Source organism: Anser cygnoides, chromosome 22 (genome assembly GCF_040182565.1).
Source record: "Anser cygnoides isolate HZ-2024a breed goose chromosome 22, Taihu_goose_T2T_genome, whole genome shotgun sequence".
NCBI classification, from domain to species: domain Eukaryota; kingdom Metazoa; phylum Chordata; class Aves; order Anseriformes; family Anatidae; genus Anser; species Anser cygnoides.
Window position 1 is genome coordinate 6,605,790 of NC_089894.1, and position 19,652 is coordinate 6,625,441.

Here is a 19,652-nt window from a genome sequence, read left to right on the forward strand (position 1 = left end):
GTCACATTTTGCACTATAGAATATATTATAAATTATACCATGCATCCATTAACAAAATATACAAAGCCAACGGAAATACATCTTAAGCCTGAGCATACATTATCTAAACCCTAGTAAAAAGTAACCTAAGGAAAACAGCATTTCACACTTCACATTTCAATCTGCGATGAAGTGTTTTTTCCTCATACATTTTAGTGTTTTGTTAATTTACAGAATACATTAAAATCCTAAGTATAAAGGTACACACAGAAATAACAAACGTCCTGCTGGGCATTCCAGATCAAAGCAGACAACCACACCAGGCTTAGGAATTTCACCAGCTACTGCACTTCATCCATGTCCTTCCCTCCTCCTCATTCTATAGTAAGCATAAGCCAAAGGTACTCAAAACAGTATGTGTAAGTTACGGTTGGAAAATCCAGTAGTTTCAAGTTACAGAAAGATCTTTATCTGGTCCACAGCAGACAGTTGCACTGGGGTACAGACAGATGAGAAACACACTGCAAAATAGTCCTACTGTATTTCAAAATAAACATTTAGGAGTATATCTTCCACAATCTATAAAAATAGGTTTAAAACAGGAACAGTATGATACATTTTTTTCTTCATTTATTTTAATGGTATCTTATCTCTGAGGGTATTATGTCTTTTGAAAAAAAAAAAGCTTTACTACTGATCACCTGGTCAGTCACAATACTGATAACTGCTTCAGCTACATTGTGTCAAAACAGAAACACCTTATTTTGAAGCAGCAATAATATAAATATTTTACTATCAATGGTCTCTTCCTGCAGCAAGAAAGTTTGCTCAAAAAGAACGTAGCCAACACTGCTGTCACTTTCAGAGGACCGAACTCTGAACAGTTACTTAAGGATACACCACTGCACAGCAGTGTATGTTGCTGGTTTCTTGTGATTCTTCAGAATCAAATCTCCTCTCGGCATGTTTAGAAGGGAATTCTTAAATTTCAAATTAAATATGGGTATGTAAAGCAAAATCTTGTGAGAAAGCGAGTCCTACAGATGTGTCTATGGAAACACAGCTAGAACCATCACAGGAGACCGTACACTTCACACTGCTTAAGTTACTACATTTCTCAAAGTATAAAAAGTCACACAATCCCTACCTCGAGCATTCTTCCCATTCTCAAACATTACCAGAATTTGTACTTCAATTCAGATCTGACTTTTTACACATTCTTCAATTCTTCTGTGTGGTATTAACAGGTTAAGAGGTTCGGACTATACTGAAAAGAAGATAGGGGTCAAGTTTAATGTTTTTATGAGGAACCTCTAAACGTTCTTAGAAAGGCCCTTCCCACATTTACAAATCCATCTTTAACCACATATTTTTACACAGGCTATATTTTCTGTTAGAGATATGCTTTGCATTGTTACTAGAGATGGTTCAATGGTAAGATCACTCTCTTGCTTTATTCTGCTGTAAGAAACAATGACTTTCCTGGTAAACGTCAGTTTAAATTACAGTGGTTGTGATTTCAGACTATTTGAAAATTGTTTGATGGTTCAAGACTCATTTCAATATATAAGCAATTTTTTTTTCTAAGAATGACTTGTAAGATTTAAATCTGTTACATTACTATCATGCATTGGACAAAAAAGGTCAATTACTAAGTTATATAAGAAGAAACAGCTTTCTATTTGTGGGCATCTCTTGTAAATCAGGCAAGACTACGTTTTACAGAAGCATTTTACATTGTTTCCTATTCCAAAGTTTGTTAAAAGTCAACAAAACAAGAGCCCCAGCTGCCTAAAATATTTTACATACAGTAAAAGGGGAAGTTCTAATCTGGGTGCAAGTTTAAGTCATTGTCTAGAATTCCCAGATAAAAAGGATTCAGTATAAAATGATAGACTTCAAGACCACTCATTTCACCAGGATGTCCAAAGTACAGTTGGAATTCTGGTCTCCAATTCATAAAACGCTGTGACAAGCAGTTTGACATTTCCATGAAAGAAAAAAAGTCAAAAGCTCAAAGAAAAGCTAAAGTTTTATCTACACCTCCAAACAGAACACAGCTGAGGAACAGCCTGCTACTGCTGCAGTGTTTAATGAGAGTTTGCTCAATTAAGGTGATTCATTGCTCCACCAGGAAGGTTCAGCACCTACTGCTGTACCAGTCACTGTTACTGATCTGAAGTAATTCAGTTACCACTTGAACCATATTATTGTTGTGTTTCTTCAGCAGTCGCAGGTTTAACTGCCTGTCACAGAATCCCATCTCGCACAGACTGGATAGAAGAGTGGCAGTGTGCTCTTCTGTAGCTGCAGGCTGCCAAAACCAAAAGATATGAAGAGACCATTTATTATCTTATTTTTGCCATTTCAATCAGCAGTCCTGCATTAAAGCAAAATATAATTAAGGCACTGAGGCCCTTTGCCTGCAATTAAGCTGTTGGTATTCACTTCCACTGTTCGCTTACAAAGGTGAATTACTGCTTTTGCATGATGCTTTAAGAGATGCTTCATCCCCACAGCATGGGTTTCCCTATCAGCTAGTGAAGCAGCATACTTCAAAGGGATGCCATAAAGCTTAATGTTTTACTATTCCTGCAGTGCACTGCAAAATGTCCTATGCAGAATGTTGACACATTCATAAAAAATACAAAATTCAAAACCTTAAAACTAGTAGTGTAGGTATAAAATTCACACAGTATACAGGAAAAAGACACTTACCTGTTCTGTAATGGGTGGTCCAGCAAATAATGCTTTGTAGGCCGAGGCAGCAACTGATAAAGCTCCTTTAACTAGTTCTCCTGCAATACTGCTTCCTTGTGGGTGTCTGCAGAGAAGATATTACTTTAGGTGTCAGCAAAGCCACATGTGTTTCATTTTGAAATGCAAGTATCTCTCCCCATTAGTTGGCCGAGACTTAATTCTTGTCAGAGAACAACCCATTATCCAAAGGAATCCCCACCATCCAGGAATCAAGCCACCTGGGAAAATCACTGCTTCTTTCTTGACACTTTCTGATAAACTTTTTATGTTAAAGTTATGTTAGCCTATTTTCCATAACATGACTGATTGAAAGGAATTAAGTACTGTCACCCAGAAGAATGCGTCTGTATGTGAAGTTGTGACACATCCATCCAGGCTACAGCAACCGGTTTCCATTGATTCCTAGTCACTTAATCTTAAAAGAAAAGCCACAGAATAAATGGCATTTGTGAAGTCACAGCTTCTGTTTCATTACCTTGGGTATTCTGAGAACTTCTGGTTTCTTGTTAGAAATCCAGAAGATCCTGGTCCATGACTGTCTTCACCACTAGGTTCTGGAAGAAGAAAATACACCGTATCAACGCGGACAGTAAATGAAAAGCTGAAGAGCTGCAACATGTACGTAAATGGAAAGGAGTGGGATTCAGTCCAAGTTAATACTTTCAAGTTTAGTGATCCAGATGCAAACTAGGTATGCAAGATTCTCATCACATTCCTGACTATCAAAAGAATACCAGGAATCATTTGGCTGATTAGTCAGTGGTTATCTACTTGACCATGAGATGAACTGCTGAGCTCGAAATAACTGTAACAATAGCTTATACACAAGGCTCTAATTCCAGAGCAAAGTAATCTTCCATATTTACGCAAACACTTCTGAGTGCCCTCCTACCATTTCTAATAAATGCTCTTCTCACCTGGATTCAGAAAGCTGTATTGCTTTCTACAAATCTTCTGTATAGTAAAATTTTAAACACCCAGAGAGAACTAAACATTATTACTTGGCTAGGTTTCTGCTCTCCTCTAGAATAACAAGACACTAAATCCAACCGCAGATGTAAGGAATAGGAGATAGCTACGTATGCACCCTTCAGTCAGTACTGTCAATACCTTCTCTTATTTGATTGTGAGGACTGGAACAGACATTCTCTGGAGCTGGTATGTTTGGTTCTTGGAAGATACAATTCTGAAGAGATGCAAGATTCCTGAGAACATAAGGCAAAAAGTTACTTTTACCACTTTCATTCTACACATACACATGCAGGCAAGTCAAGATCTACAGGCAAAAGGAAAACCTTCACAGGTTCCCTTCTTCCCTTCCCTACTCATTGATTAGCTAAGCACATAAGGTTTTATAGAGTTATAGGATATAGGGCATTCACTACATCACATACAACACTGATTTTGTTGCAACCAGTTCTATCTGAACATCAAACTCGAGTGCAACACCCTGCTAAGCCTGCAGCAATTAACATAATGGCTTTGTTCTGAGAAGCATACCTTTCTGCCTGGGCTAAGGTGTCTGTGGCCTCTGTGGTCAATGGTACTACAGGCAGCGTTTGTGATGTTGTCGAAGTATCACCGATGCTGTGTATCTCTGGCTGACTTCCCCCATCTGGCCCTGCTCCTGTTTCAGGTTCTCCGGTCTTTTCCAGGCTGGGCTGAGAAAGAGCAGAACTATACATGGACTCCCCTAAAGGACGACTGGTATCAAAGCATTCAGGGAGAATAATAATATAATCCTCTGATGAAGCAGAAGAGCCTTGACTTTGTACATCATCTTTATCATCACCTTCGTCTTCATCACCAGAATCGCCAGTGTTGCAATAAGGGTTTACTTTCTCGGAAAACAGAAGTTCCCCTAACAGAAAAAGAAAGAATAAAGCATATTAAATTTGCCCAATTTGCCTGGATAACAGCAAAAGCAGTGCTGTCCCAGATATAAAATGCAACTACTCAGAAATAACCGTAAACCTTTGCTGTCAACGTTAACTGTCTGGTTTTCTTGATCTCTTGGTATAGGTTGGGGTATAGTGTGAAAGAGCAACAGATTTTACCGGTAAGCTTATGCATAATTCAACAGGAAAAACAGCTACACTGAGAACAGTTCCTAAATTATATGCGTTGGATACAGTTCAAAGCACAGCCTTTAAGCTACATGCACAAAATATGGAAGCACCAGCCATGCTTAGTCTTTGAGCACATATCTGAATACTTGACTGGAACCATTATGTCTCAATATCACTTCTTTAAAAAAAAAAAAAAAACTCTTAAAATAGCTGCTTGTTCAGTGTATAGACACCAATTTTCTGATACATCAAGAGAATCATTGTTGCAGTATTCAATTTCTTAGAATACCAGAGATCTTTTCACAGCTTTTTTGTAGCCCGCTACAGTTTTACTTTAAATTCAGACTTTACTTACCACTGCCATTTTCTGTGATCGCCTCTGACTGACAGATCTTTGATTCCTTTTTAGAAGCGGCATTAGTTTTTATCCTAGGAGATTCTTCACTTAGCACATTACAAGTGAAGGTGTCTTGCAGCATTTGCAAAGAATCTAATACAACAATCAAGGAAAACAATTAAAAAGATATCACCACCTGCAGTGCAAAGCAATTTGTGGTCAATGTCTGAGTGCAAAGTAAAGCCACAGAAGCCAGCAAGGGCAGTACTCACTCTTCATCACTTTCTTTTTTTGTGGGGGCTTATGGTCAGGTGCAGCATCCAGGGTAAGAGAGCGAATTACAGTTTCGCAGACAAACTGAGTCCCGCTCATGTCTTCTTCCCCTTCCTCCTGATTCAGTGGATGTTCACCTTTCATTTTCACCATGCAAGCATCTGTAGGAAAGCAGACCTCAGTTATTCCTTTGAAAGGGAGACAGATTATTTTAACATGACCGCAAGGAAACGCAAGTATGAGAAGAATTTGTAAGCTATCCAAGGCCAATGCTGATTTTGTGTTTTGATTCCTCCTTAAAAAAATGAATTCCAAAATCTTCCACTTATGTTGAATGTGAAGATGACTGAGAAGAATGGGGACAATACCTAGAATGTTTCAGTATAATCTAGTCTATAAAGGGCAAATTCTTAATTCTCCCAACAATTCTACTATGCAGAAAAAAATCAAGTTTTCCATTTCTGAATTTCAGATATATTACACTCCAACATCCACAATCATAGTGCCATACTACAGGTTTATAAGCCAAAGTACTATTTGTTTTTCCACAGAAAGGGAACAACAGGAGTTAGAATTCTTCAAGTAAATAAAACATCACTTCTGTCTAGTCAGACTTGACGATACCTCCTCCCAGCACCCCAAGCTCCCAGTGATTACTGCTTACCAGACACTGGTTTAAATCCACTTCCCTCGTTCTCCTCCTCTATCTGACCTAAGCCAGGTTTCTCCACCAAGGGGCTGTCGTGTGGCAAAGGGGACATGCATGGAGTCATGTCTGAAAAACAAAAGTAGCAAAGATAATTAGCATTAAAATAAGAACCTTCCTTCCTCCAAGAGGCAGCCTTTTAAAAAGTTATCTTTTTCTTAAAGGATGTTCTTCCAAGACTGAAGACCAGGTATCTTACAAGATACTTTGGTGAAAAAGAATTAGCTTTGCATTACACTGGCACTAGTTGAGCAAAGAAAGTGACAGCCTTCTGCAATGCCTGGAATCTTACGGCCTTGAGCGTGTGAAGATGGAAAGAAGTTAAGACTGAAAATTACAAAGGACTATCAGGTATCTCCTCTAGGGCTGCAGAAAGAATTAAAATGGAAAGACATGGGAGCTGGGAAGACTCTCTAGCCGGAAGAGCAAAAACTTTTTGCACAGAAAACCTTTCCATTGGGTAAATAGTAGCTTAGAAAGCTAGAGATAGCACACCAGAGTATCAAAAATCCTTACCAACAGGAGTGTTGTGTGGCACTCGCTCCAGTTCCTGCACAATATTGATATCCAATAGTTCAAAGGACAGTAAATCCTACAGAAAGAAACCCCACACAGTTTTCATCAACGAACCCTGAACTGGAATCCTACATGGTACTCCCCAGCCTTAGGTCCCAATATCTTACAAAGAGGTCTACTCCATTTTGTTAGTTACTTGGCATGATCTCAGGCAGGGGACGTTTTCCCACAAAGGCCATCCCCACATTATAGAATGCACTACACAAATTAAGGCAGCAAGAGGGAAGCCTAAGTACTCCCTTGTTAGAGGTCAGAGAAAGACCCAATCCTGTGACTACAGAGAATCTTAGTCTGTCCTGCACATAACCTTCCAGCGACAGTCCCCCATCCGAATTCAGGGAAATAGCTCTGCTATATAAAATGCAGTATATTCTTCCTGAAAATACAGTGGCTGTTTTAGAGCTCAGAAGCTATTTTTTTTCTTATGGATGTCTATGTACCTAGATATGAAATCCAAGGTGGTTTGTCTGATGTCTACCTGACTTGTTAACATTTTTACCTGTGCAGTGAGGAGATCCACAGATGGGATATAAAATTCTCTCTCGCTTGGCAGATTTTTCATCTTCAAAGGAAGATTTGGCAGAGGTATCTCAGCCTGTTCCACAATTTCACCCATCACTTGAGCATCGCCTTCTGTCTTCAAGGAAGCATCCTGAAAAAGCCAAAAAAAGTCCCAAAAACATCTTAGGCAGGCAGCAAATGAAAGTTCCATAAAATGCAAAGCCTAAGTACTGTGTGTAAGAACACCAAAAGCAACTTGAAAAATATTTAATTCAACTCATTTTAGAGCCAAAAGGACAAGACTTAACACAAAGAAATCCTGTAACATTTAATTTTGATCAAAGAACTATACAAGTAGCTGAAACGGGCTTTTAACATATCCCATGTCTGTCAAAAAGAACTACCATTTCAGAGCTTATAAATGCAAGAGAAGTTGTTTCTCTTCCCTACTAAGAATAAAATCAGAAGAGAAAACAATTAAAGGAATCCCCAAGAGATCAATACAGTTAGGAACACTATGTCACTGCAGAGTACAATATGCATTGCTCAATCTACTAAGCAATTCACAGCTGCCCTCAAAACTGTATGAATTACTTGCCTGTTTGTTACTGGAAGATTTCTCTGTTTGATTGGAATCGGAGTCCTTCCAATTGCTTTCTAAAGAGTCAGTAGCTGGGGAGGGATCCACAACAATACTGCACCAGATCCTAGGCCCAAACTGTTCCCCTCTGTGTGACAGTCTCCAGTGAGAGGTGTACGTTCCTTCTATATTAGGAGCCACAAACTCAACTGAAACAGTTCCTACTTGTCCCGATGGAAGGGATGGCACCAACACATCCTTTTTTTCAGAAGATGCCAAGGTCAAATTTCCCCACATAAGTTTCAGCTGAAATATACAACAGAAAAAGCAAAACTTAATTTCACTTGTTTCTTTGTGATCTGTATGGAGATCATTTCAAGTTCCTCTGCTGAAAGGCCTTGCACAGATGCAAGGCAGAGAAAAGGGGCTGCTAGTCAAGGTTTTCAGTCTATCACCAGAAAAACATTTACGTTTAAACAGGAACTCAGTCAGCACTCGAAGAAAAGCTTTTACATGTCAGAAGTGCAATATACCTGCTGCAACGAGGTTGAACTATTATTACATTAGAACAGCACTAGAAGACAGTATCACTGATCTTTATGTTGACTGCTTTCCTCCTATCCTCTGTAGTTTCAAGGAGTACCTAGATAGATTAACGCCCTGGAATTCCCAGTTAATAAATTAACTGGCCAAAATAAACCCTAAACAGGTTCTGAGAGAGAATTCAAATTCCTAATGCATATAAGTATTTAGTCTTCTAGAACTATTTTAATGTGTAAAAGTAACAGCAAAGGAAAGATACCTTTGTGTCTGAGCCCCATTCCACATTGCCAGTATTTTTCATTCGCCAGTGTTTGATAAACTTTGTTCCCGGCTGCAAGCGAGTCCCATCTGGCAAATTCTCATCCACAAATACTGCACTTAGTGTTGGGACAATCGCTTGGACGGGTTGACTAGGACTCCTGGGATCCACGGGAAAAAAACAAAAAACAACAAAAAAACAGAACTGAGGAAGTCACTCAGCTGCGATTTCACTGACTAAAATGGAAGAGGCTACTTAAAGTTTTTTTCTGTAAGTTTTTCAAAACTCTTAACATTTTAGTACTGGGCTCATCTTAAAGTCTAAACAACACAGTTTGCTATCCTTAGCTTAATGAAAAAAGAAATGTAACAAAACAAGATTTGCTAGTTTGGAAAAAAGTATCTATTATAATTATAGCACCCACGTTTAAAGAGAAAGGTTCACTGTTCTTCAGCTGATTTGATTTAGTATTACAGCACTTTGGGCAACGCTATTCTGTTAAAGATAGTCACCATCTTTCTGATGTTGAATTAAGGACTCTGTTACAGTCCAGTGCTGGTGTCTTTTATTTGGCCTTACAAGCAACATTACCTTTTCAGCAAGATATCAGTTTTTGCCTAAAAGGGCCTCAAAAACAAGATCAAGAGCTCTACTGCTAGTTAAGTGCACTGAGAGGGGATTGGTGATGCAGCTCATATTAATGTCAACTGTAAAAGACAAAGAAAGAAATTCAGACCTAAATTAGCAGTGGTTTTGTTCCTGTAATATTTCTGTTCAGCCAGAAGGAAGCAGTAATAGCTATTTTAAGCTCCCCACAAATGGAAGTAACTAATCGACTCTCAAATGCCCTAAATGGAAGGGACGAATTAAAGAAACTACCTGCACATTCATAACACTGAAGTGACTCAAAAATGCAAACTCATTTGCCTTGCCTGAACTTCAAGCTGTTGTCTAATGAGCCTCATCCTAAGTTTACATAAAAAAAGGGCACTGAATACAAGCACACAGAATTTACTGAACTATAATGAGGCAATGAAGACAACAGGAAGATAGACTTTTAAAAACTGGCTGCAACATTAATTCATACTGCATGTGCATGCATGTATATATAATGGTAGGTATTTTTCTGCCTCATGAATCTGTTCAAGTTTCTGGTAACAACAATAATCGGTTGCTTTTTTTTCCTTTTTCTTCTGATACTCTCTTCAAAAAGAAAACACTCCACTTTGCAAATTCAGTTTAGACAAAATCCTCACAGGTCCAATCACAAACAATACTTTAAATGAGCAACTGATTTCATAATCTTCCTCCTGTTACTTTAAAATTTGGTCTCATCACAGAAGGCCAGACACTGCAACTAAGAAATGCTCAGCTAACAACATCCCTTACAGTAAGGTACTGGGTTGGAGAGACTCAGACTTCAGAGTAGGTGAGCCACTAGTTTCCAACACATGGACAGAGTTCCACAGATGAATTTTCCTGTGCAATTTTAGCTGCTTTTTGAGCTCTCGGACCTCTGCCTTTCGCTGTTTCTTCTCTGCTCGTAATCTCTGCTTTTCTGCCTTCAGAAATCTTTTGTCCATCTGTTTCTGGAGCCTGCAGAGAGAGAAAACTACCTTATTACACTGATTAGAACACAGCTTTAGCCAACACAGTCCTAGTCTCAAAGGAATGTCTCACATTTCTAGACTGAATACCAGATGACTTTAAAAGAACAACTTCACAGCTGCTGGTGAAGACATTTAGAACTGCTTCAGTGAGAGGGTAAAGACAGATTAGAACATGCTCAAAGAAAAAGCAAGCTCTCCATGTCTACTACCCACCTATGAAACAAAATCCTATCTTTTCTACTTTGTTATCAAAGGTCCAGGAAAATATTTGTCTGAGGCCATTTGTAAGTAAAGAGCTATTTTTAGCTACTTGCACTACAGTTCCAGAGTATTATTTCAATTTCCTGTTAACTCTAAATCTAAATCCATAAAAGCTGAACACCAACCCCAAGACAGGTTTTTCCACTTTGCTACCAAGATAGCCTTATCAGGTGTTGACAGGTGCCACCATTTACCTAACTTGCTCCAGAGTAGCAGGCAGGCGAGGTGAAAACTGTGCAAGGTTGTAGTTCTCAGCAATACACAGTATAGGTCTTCGTAGCTTTAACAAGACATGATTAGGATCGTGTGCATATGTTCCTGCTTCACACTGTTCACAAATATTGTAGGCTGGACAAAGGCTGCAAAGCAGTAAAAGTAGGTTACTGAGAGGCAAAGAACACAATAGAAAAAGACACTGAAGGGTAATTAATCCTTACATTTCTCCTGAGAAACAAACTCAGTATGCAAATATCATTTTAAGCAGTAACCAAGTGAAACTGCTTAAACGCTTACACATCAATATCAAGAACATCTAGATCAATATCTCTTCTTTAAAGAGCTGTAAGACAGTTCCCACTTCCTTCTTGAATAAGCATTGAAAAACCTGACACTTCCTTTAGCATGAGCTATGGACAATTGTTGCTATAAAGAACAAAACTTTATACTGAACTCAAATGCCAGAAACAGCATTCTACTTGTGGAAATACAAAGGATAAGACAGCGGAAGTTTTCAGGATGCAAAAGAGATTGCTCTTGCAGGAACAAGGACTGGTAAAAACAGATTGCCAGCTCATGCCAACGAGAAAAATATCTACAGGAAAACCCCTACTGGCATTCCATTCACTGCTGCTGCCCAGTCCTAAAATACTTACCTATAAAAGCAACTGCCTCATTCAAATTAAAACTTCACTTAAGACACTCATCAAAACGTGTAATATATTATTAACAAACTGACAGAGAGCTCATTTTAAAAAAACAAAAAGGATGACTTCATTTAAACTCATTGATTGTGTCAGAATGAAAAACAACTTTTTTTTAAAATAGACAGTGGCTGTAAGTTTTGCATTTTTGTTTAACTAACTTAGCCAAACATTTTCTTTTACAGTTACTACATGCCATATGCAAAGGAAGTTTAAAAGTGCTTGTGAATAACAAAAGCTTTTTTACATTGTTTCAATGATCGTGGTTTTTTCAAAACAGTATTAATCTTGCTCTTATGCAGATAAGGACTGTTTGCAAGAACAGAGAACATAAGCTGTTTATGAGAGACATACAGGTCCTGAAGCGTACACCATGCTGAAGATTAGCAAAATGGCAATCCGTGATGCTAAGATGTCTTTTCAAACTCTCATTCACACACATAACACATTAAGTTTCCCACACGCCCATTACTCATCATATCCTACCTGCACTGGTAGCGAACTCCAACAATTCGGGCCTGACAGTTGCAGCAGGAGATTAGCCAGTCACACTGGTTACCATTCCCTGGTTGGGTCTCTGAAGCCGGAGGTGCTGCTGTAATAGAGCTCTCAGGAAAGTCTGGAGCCTGATTGTGATGAACAAGCTTCTCATATAGCTTCTGTTCCAGTTGCTCAACAGTTTCCTTCACCACTTGCTCCCTGAACTGAAGAAGAAAGTCATGAACTGGAGCATCCTAAGCAGCTTCAAAAAGTTGGATTACACTGCCCCAAATCTCCCAACCCACAAGTCATAAAGCAGTTCAGAATTCACTCACCTCTGCAACAACACATTCCAGTTGAATTTGAAGAAGTATCACACTCCTCAAAGAGGATTTACTTTTGAAAATACCAGCCCATTGGTTTTAAACAAGGCAAACTAAAAATCATATACTCATGCTTACAATGTAAGTTGTGGGGTTATTCCATACCCTTGCATAAAAGGAAGGAAATGAATCTAAGACAATTAGCGTGACTCCTAACACACCCTTCTGGAGTCTGTCCATCTTTAACTCCTGATTTTCTTCACCAGATGAGCTTTAAATAAAACCATTTAGTATTTCAATACACGAAAGATCTTTAGATTATATAAGGAGGTGACAAAGGGTAAACTCGGAAAAAACATCAATGCATACACTGTTACATCACCATATCTTTAAGTTCCATGAAGTCACTGGCTGATTAATTCTTATTCCTAGCTAGCTGCTTCTCATTGTTTTAAGCAGGTAATAAGCAATAATCAATCTAATGGCTACATCTTACTAATATATAGGTTATACTCGTTGGTCTCTTGAAAGGGTTTTCTTAAGCTGAACTATCAAGAAAAGTAAGGCCAAACACTCTGCTTCGAATCTCAGGAAACCCTAAGCGTTACCCCACTGAAACTGGTTGAACAAGACTCTCCACCAGTAACACCGTATTTCATGCTCTGCGTCACGATGATCACCCTGAAGTTCCTATGACTGTGGAGTGCAACAAGGATTCTATCATAAAAGTTCTAAAGCACTAAATCGACTAGTGTCTAAATTTTTTTTCCTCCCCCAAAGACTGTAGTAATTTTGACAGTTAAAACTATACTCAAACCAATTAAATGCATAAACCAGACAACCTAGTTTTGACAAGTGGCATGTATCAAGTTTTTTTTTTTTTTTTTAAAAAAAGGTAACATCAAAACTGTAAAAATATAGTAGCATCTAGATCATCATTGCAGGACAATTAATTTCACTATGATAGAGTGATTAGATGCCTAAAGGCCATTTAAAGCTCTGGTCACAAGTACCAAACATATATATATAACTATATACCTGTGATCAGATATATTGCTAGGCATAACAGGTATCTTCTTCCCATAACCTCTTATGTAGTCCTTTATAAATACCAAAATTCAGAAGAAAAGACACTTACTGTTTCCAAGTAGCTAGTAAACCATTCTGGAGGATTTTCATTTGTTCTCCCTGTTTCATTCAACTTTTGCTGGTGAAAAAGGAAAGAGTCAAACAGAATAAGCAAGTGAAGCTGTAAAACAAACCTCAATACAGCAGATTAACAACTTTCAAACGGTACTCCCCTTAACTGTTTTACCAAAAAAAAAGATTTCAAGTTCTTTGGAAAACAGCAGAAAAGTTGCACAAGAAAGCCACTGAAGTTTTCTGAAAGATTTCTGCGTTATTAGCATTTGAATGTAATTACACATCAAAGCTAAAGAAATCAAGTCAACAAGAAGTTACTAGATGTCGAATCAGAGCTTCAGGTCAACATTAAAGAGCCTTTATTCCTAAATGCAACATCAAAACCTCCTCTTGAAGACATTCAAACAATTTCATGACCTGTAATGGGAGCATACAGGTAGCTATAAAGACCAACTTCTAATTGAATCAGTTTTTAAGTACAACTAAAGATGATAATCAGTCTATAAGGTGAATTACACTTATGAATTTTGATTTAATGAATATATAGTCCAACTCTGCATCCTACCTGAACTGCCAGCTCCTTTTCATTTTTCAACTCTTCCTCTAACCCCTGAGCTACCACAGAGTAGTGTGAAAGAGGTATTTTCTCATCTTTAAGAGCTGCCAACTTTTCTGTCACGGTTCTTTCACGCGGTTGTGAAGAACAAGATGGAGCATCTTTCAGAAAAGAGCCTTCTTCATACACATTCATCTGGAGTTGATTTCCTTGTTTAACTGCAATCTAAATAAAGATTACATGATATACCCTATTCACTCCACTTCAAACCAACACTAAATATCCCATAAAAATACAGCATTATACTGCACTGGAAAGGTCGTGAGAAAAAAAACAACACACAAAAACCAAGAAGAACTGAGTCACATGCCAAGCTACAGTCAGCTGACTTTTTTTTATTCTGCCTTTCCTAAAAGTTACCGATATGCTTACTGGGAAGTTCACTATAAGCAAAAAAATTATCATGCAAATATTCTACAGGAGTTTTTCAATCTACAATGAAGCTGTTCATATAAAGCCAGTAAACAATAAAGATTCTGCCCAGGAACTTACAGTAAATTTTCATTTATGATTATTTTCAAGTGATTTCCAGATTAGAAATTCAAGTCATAAGCAAAAAAAGTTCTGAAAGCATTAGTACTGTACAATTTAAAGGAATGCAATCCTTATTTTGTCTAGAAAAATATGCAATCGTTTAAGAAGTAATTAAGCACTGACATCACTGAAAGTTTTATTACCAGAGAGTACAATGTTGGAGCCTGCATGGCAAGATTTTTAAAAGGATCCAATAAAGGGCCAGTACCTCCAAACACGGCATTTGAGAAAGCCAGTAATTTGACTGTCTGCTCTGGGCCCTGAATCACAACTGCGTGTTCAACTAATTATACAAAGCAAAGTTAGCCTGCTTGGACAATAGTAGAGCAAAATATTCAAGCTAATGCCCAAAGCAAGAAAACTGAGCTATTCTGATTTCTACAAGGCAGATATTGGTGGTTTTTCCCCCCCCTCAGCTACATCAATTCTCATCGGAGAACGCTGAATATACTGAAAAAGTCAGAGACCAATTACCTTCAGAGCTTCTTCATATTCCTCTGAAGAAAAAAGAAAAGAAATGTGAATTTTCCCTATCTCCAATAATACATGTAAACTTAGCACACTGTAGTTAAGAACCTAAGAATGTCTTCCATACCTTCTGTAAATTATCTTAAAATAGTGCTTCTAAAGAAACAGTTGTACATACGGCAACAAGGAAACATGCTTGCAGCCTGGAGACTTCCCATTCCATTTATTTACTCATTTTGAAAAATTAACTTTCTGTAGATAAAGAGTATTTCCCTTTTGGAAGAATTTGATGCCAAATCATACACAGATCCCCAAATCAACATGTAAGCTCTCTCATCTGCTTCTCCATAAATATAAGCAACAGCTGGGGTCTATTTATAAACCTGATTTCATTTTAATAAAGTAATAGCTCACCTTTGCTATTCACAGACACCTGCAAAGAGAAAAAAAAAGTGATTAACAGCCAATTAAATATTTTTTGTGATTCCCTTAAAACTGACACGCTTTCAAAATAAATGTACTTTTATTCAGAGTTTCTAAAGTATCATTCCTTCTGGTATTTGTTATTGCTGCCATGCTTAATTATTAACTAATGACGTGGTGGTTTAAAGTAGACCGTGTTCTTCACTAGGTTTGCATAGTAAGTGAGGCCTCTCGCCCTGCTGGCATCCAGAACAAGCATGGTCTCATCCAGTGGAAGGAAGCCAGCGCTGATATCACTGGGCTTTCTAGACAAGTAAACAGAGGTTGGACCGTTTGCTGTTCGTGGCCAGATGCAACGCTTGCCTTGTTTCTTTCTAATCGAAAGGACAGTTAACACCATCTACTTCAGGTGCTCATTTATCAAATTTGCACATAAAAGTTATTAACACAAGAAGTTATTTAATCACTACAGCATCACATGATTTGATCAGTATTTATCAGCATGTGAAAGATCTTAAACAGATATTTATACTTAAATATCAAAAAATACATACATACATACACACACATTCTTATATATATACGGAGAGAGGCTGGAAACTAAGAGCAGAATCTTTCCCTGAAACGTTTCTGGAAGCATCCTGACATTTCCCATTGGGTTAAGAAAATAAAAACAAAAATCCCCATCTCCGCAATTTAGCAGAGCTGCAAATCAATCACTGGAGCATGGCAGTTATGTTCACATTCCGATCTAAATCTCTACATAAACAGAATATGAGGGTGAGGTTGTGCCAAGCAGGAAGTTACTCAACAAGGACAACTAGAAGTAACCAATTTGCTTTCCGAGTCAGTAATCTGCTTGGAGATTATAGCATTTGCATGAAACGAGCAGAGGATTTCAGTACACCAGATCTCTGAAGTAAACATATGCTAATGACAGGGGACCTACATTTTTCAGAGGAGGCAATGCAGATTGAAGAGACGGGGCTTTAGCACAGCTGCAAACACAAGCAGTTATAACTTATTCTGATAAAATAAATAAAATTGTAAAATTAGAAATCCCTCAACACTCATCCCTTCCTCTGAGCACAGAGAACCACTGGCTGTTTCTGTTCTGTTATACTGGTAGGAAAAAAGAAAGGCAATAGCTTCAAAAAAATGTTTAAATTAAGAATGCTATATTATATTAAGGTTGAAACCAAAAGACTAATAGCTATTTTCTTCTCTAAAGGACAAAAACATCACCTCTGACCTGCAGAACAAACAGTCCTGAAGGACCAACTACAAGAGGCAGGAAGGTTCAAACCGTTACATTTTGGAACCAGGGGGGAAGGAGAAATGGAGAGAAAAAGGTATTATTACCTCATCCTTATCCTCATCAATGTATTTGATCTGAATGTTGTCCAGGTCAAATGAAACTTTAACCTGTATGTAAAAGAAAAAAGATGAGGAAAAAAATGGCAACACAATGAGACAGAGCTGTAGCAGTTTTCAGTTAATCATGATTTCTAATAGGAAAAACAACAACAAAAAGAGGTTTAACCCTTCCACCCCTCCCTTCCAGTTCCTCGGCTGAAATAAACACACTTTTACCAAATCCGTTCTCCTGGAGTTGAACTACGCTCCCCAGCGCCTTGCTTCCGACCTTTACCAACTTTTTATAATGAAGAGATGAATTTAACTTATTTTGTGTTTCACCTGCTCTAGTTAATGTTTACCCTAAAATCAAGATCACTGAACAGCCTTTCCATGGAAAGAGGACTTGTTGTCAGTTAACAAACTCGGACATGGTAAACACTCCCATTTACAGAGGCTAAAGCCAACGATCTTTGAACACCAACTTTCACATTAAAAAGCACCTGGAAGATAGTTCAGGGAGGTGGGCAGCCTCCTCCCTCCCCTGCCCCCAGTAAACCCATCTGTGTTTTGAGAAACCAGGATTAATTCAAGCGCTAAGAAAAGCAAAGTATTGCGTTCTGCTACTCCCTGGCAGATGCACTGCACATCTGAAGACATAAATCCATTATACCTATCCCAATAAGAAGAACAAAGCTGAACAGCTACTTTGTATTACCAGGGCAGAATCACCAATAGCACAGGAGCCGTAAACAAAAGCAGCAAACCCTACACTGAATAAGTCTTCGAGGCTCAAGCACACTTCAGTATTCTTTACCTACGCAAACTGCATTTTTCCTCCCAAAGATTGCTGTACCTGAGGCACGTGCTGTCAGCCTGGATCTAACAGAAGAGGACTGGCAGCCTTGGAAGACAGCAGATGGCTGGGATTTACCTGGCCTCACAAGATGCTACTTTAATTACCGAATGTGCCTGTCAGGGCCTTCCAGTGATACAGCCCCAATTAATTTGGGGAGTGCAGCACGAGAACCAACTCGGTTGAGAAGAAACTCCAATTTTAAGTCTCTCTCTCTCTACATCACCCCCAGATTGTTGCCCCAAACTCCAGCTAGAACCAGAGATGCGGCTATCCTTTACAAACACTAGACACTTTGACAGTAAAAAACCCAGGGAACAGTTTAGCCGGCACTGCCTCGAAGCAGCAATCCGCACAGCACAGTGCAGACAGCCAGCAGTACGTCCTGGGTTAAGGAAGCAACGTTAAGAGAGGTCCACACGTGGAACAAGCCCACCTTCGCTCCGAGCGCTTAAGAGCGACACCGCGCCCACACTGCAACCTGCTTCCAGCCTTGATACAAGCAGGACTCTGACCCGTTCAGGCGTTCCTGCAGGGGCTATGTGCTACCAGCTGTTCTAAGGCTGACCTAGCACCTCTTCTACGAGACTCAAACAGAAGGAGGACAGCAGCTGACCTTCTACAAGACTCAAATACAAGGAGGAAAGCAAATGATGCAGCTCACGCTTTTAATTTGAGGCAGTGACCATGCAAGAACCTTCCACAAGGTAGGCTATATTACCCATTTTTTTGGCTCTCTCTTAAGATACAACTTTTAGAACAACACAGAACAACCAGAAGAGCTACTAGAAAATTAAATCAACTTGATTAAAAGTTAAATCAACTTGATTAAATTCATCACTGCTGCTTCATCCTAACTCTGGGAATTCTAACTGCACAACATAAACCACATCCAACAAAAGTGTCTTCACTAAATAGCACTGGAAAAGCTAGACACAATCTCCTCGGTATGTCAAGTATCTGATACGCACATCTTCACAAACACCTGCCTAGGTATGCAAGGCCTGCTGGCAAGAACAGTTATAGCCACACGGGTACAAAAGGCACCAGGAAACTAAAAGCATGCATTAGCGACTAGACATCCCAGAGGATTAAAAAAAAAAAAAAAAAAAAGAGAGAAGAGAGAGAGAAAGAGAGAAATCCTCTGTAAGTAACAGAGAAGGGCTAAAGTTGCGCCGGGGAGGTTTAGGTAGGATATTAGGAAGAACTTCTTTACTGAAAGGGTTGTTAGGCATTGGAACAGGCTGCCCAGGGAAGTGGTTCAGTCACCATCCCTGGAGATCTTTAAAAGACGTTTAGATGTAGAGCTTAGTGATATGGTTTAGTGGAGGACTTGGTAGTGTTAGATCAGAGGCTGGACTGGGTGATCTTGGAGGTCTCTTCCAACCTAGATGATTCTGTTATCCAACCACATCTACTCAAATGGGCAAAAGAATGGGAAAGCAAAAAAAAAATGGGTAAGCAAAACCGAGCATCGCCAACTGGAATAGAGCAGAGCGCACAGCTCAGGCTGCCTGCCCCCACCCAAAACCAAACCAAACCAAACCAAACACCAACCCCACAACCAACCCATCAGAAACGTTCTCCAGAACAGGCTTTTCACCCCACTCCAAACATAAAACGATCCCAAAAGGCTCCAACACCCCCCGAGGCGGCAGAACCGCAAAGCACTCCGCACAGCAACACCCCCCCACCCCCTTTAACCCCCAGGCGCCGGACAAGAAGGAGCCGGGCCCCAGACTCACCATGGCCTCCACGTCGGCCCACGTCGTGTGCGCCGAGTCGGAGACGAGGAAGCTCTGGGTCTCCCCGCGGCAGCTGACGCGGAGGTTCACCTGCGGCTCCATGGCCCGCTCCTCGCGGCGAGAGGCCCCGGGAGACCCCTCAAGAGGGCCCGGGGAGGCCCCTCAGACAGCCGCTGGCCCAGCCGAGAAAGGCCCAGGAGCCAGAGCCCCTCAGCTCCGCCACCTCAACCCCCGCCACCCCCCTCAGCTCGCCCCCGGCCCGGCCGAGCCGAGCCCTGCCGCCCCTCAGCGCCCTGCCGGCCCTAACATGGCGGACAGACCCCAGCCAGCCCCC

The 19,652-nt window shown here is 39.6% G+C and overlaps 1 protein-coding gene across 1 annotated transcript; it reads right to left on the bottom strand.

Moving 5' to 3' along the window:
• Position 1: 1 nt before the first annotated feature.
• Positions 2-19,622, bottom strand: NBR1 (NBR1 autophagy cargo receptor). Its single transcript, XM_013200897.3, has 21 exons — positions 19,319-19,622; positions 16,724-16,786; positions 15,353-15,371; positions 14,945-14,967; positions 13,886-14,101; positions 13,316-13,384; positions 11,861-12,078; positions 10,649-10,813; positions 9,973-10,179; positions 8,584-8,743; positions 7,800-8,087; positions 7,200-7,352; positions 6,641-6,716; positions 6,083-6,193; positions 5,418-5,579; positions 5,164-5,298; positions 4,240-4,600; positions 3,850-3,944; positions 3,215-3,293; positions 2,698-2,803; positions 2-2,293 (listed from the first exon to the last, which is right to left on the bottom strand). Exons 1-21 carry the CDS (start codon positions 19,418-19,420, stop codon positions 2,120-2,122), a joined length of 2,982 nt encoding a protein of 993 aa, XP_013056351.3. The 5' UTR covers positions 19,421-19,622; the 3' UTR covers positions 2-2,119.
• Positions 19,623-19,652: the final 30 nt, after the last annotated feature.

Excerpts from the sequence above, each read along its gene's own strand:
- NBR1 (XM_013200897.3), bottom strand. The coding sequence starts at position 19,420 with ATGGAGCCGCAGGTGAACCTCCGCGTCAGCTGCCGCGGGGAGACCCAG. Across the intron at positions 6,194-6,640 it reads GCCACACAACACTCCTGTTG|ACATGACTCCATGCATGTCC; the intron begins GTAAGGATTTTT and ends TTTGTTTTTCAG. Across the intron at positions 5,299-5,417 it reads AAAAAAGAAAGTGATGAAGA|ATTCTTTGCAAATGCTGCAA; the intron begins GTGAGTACTGCC and ends TTGTTGTATTAG.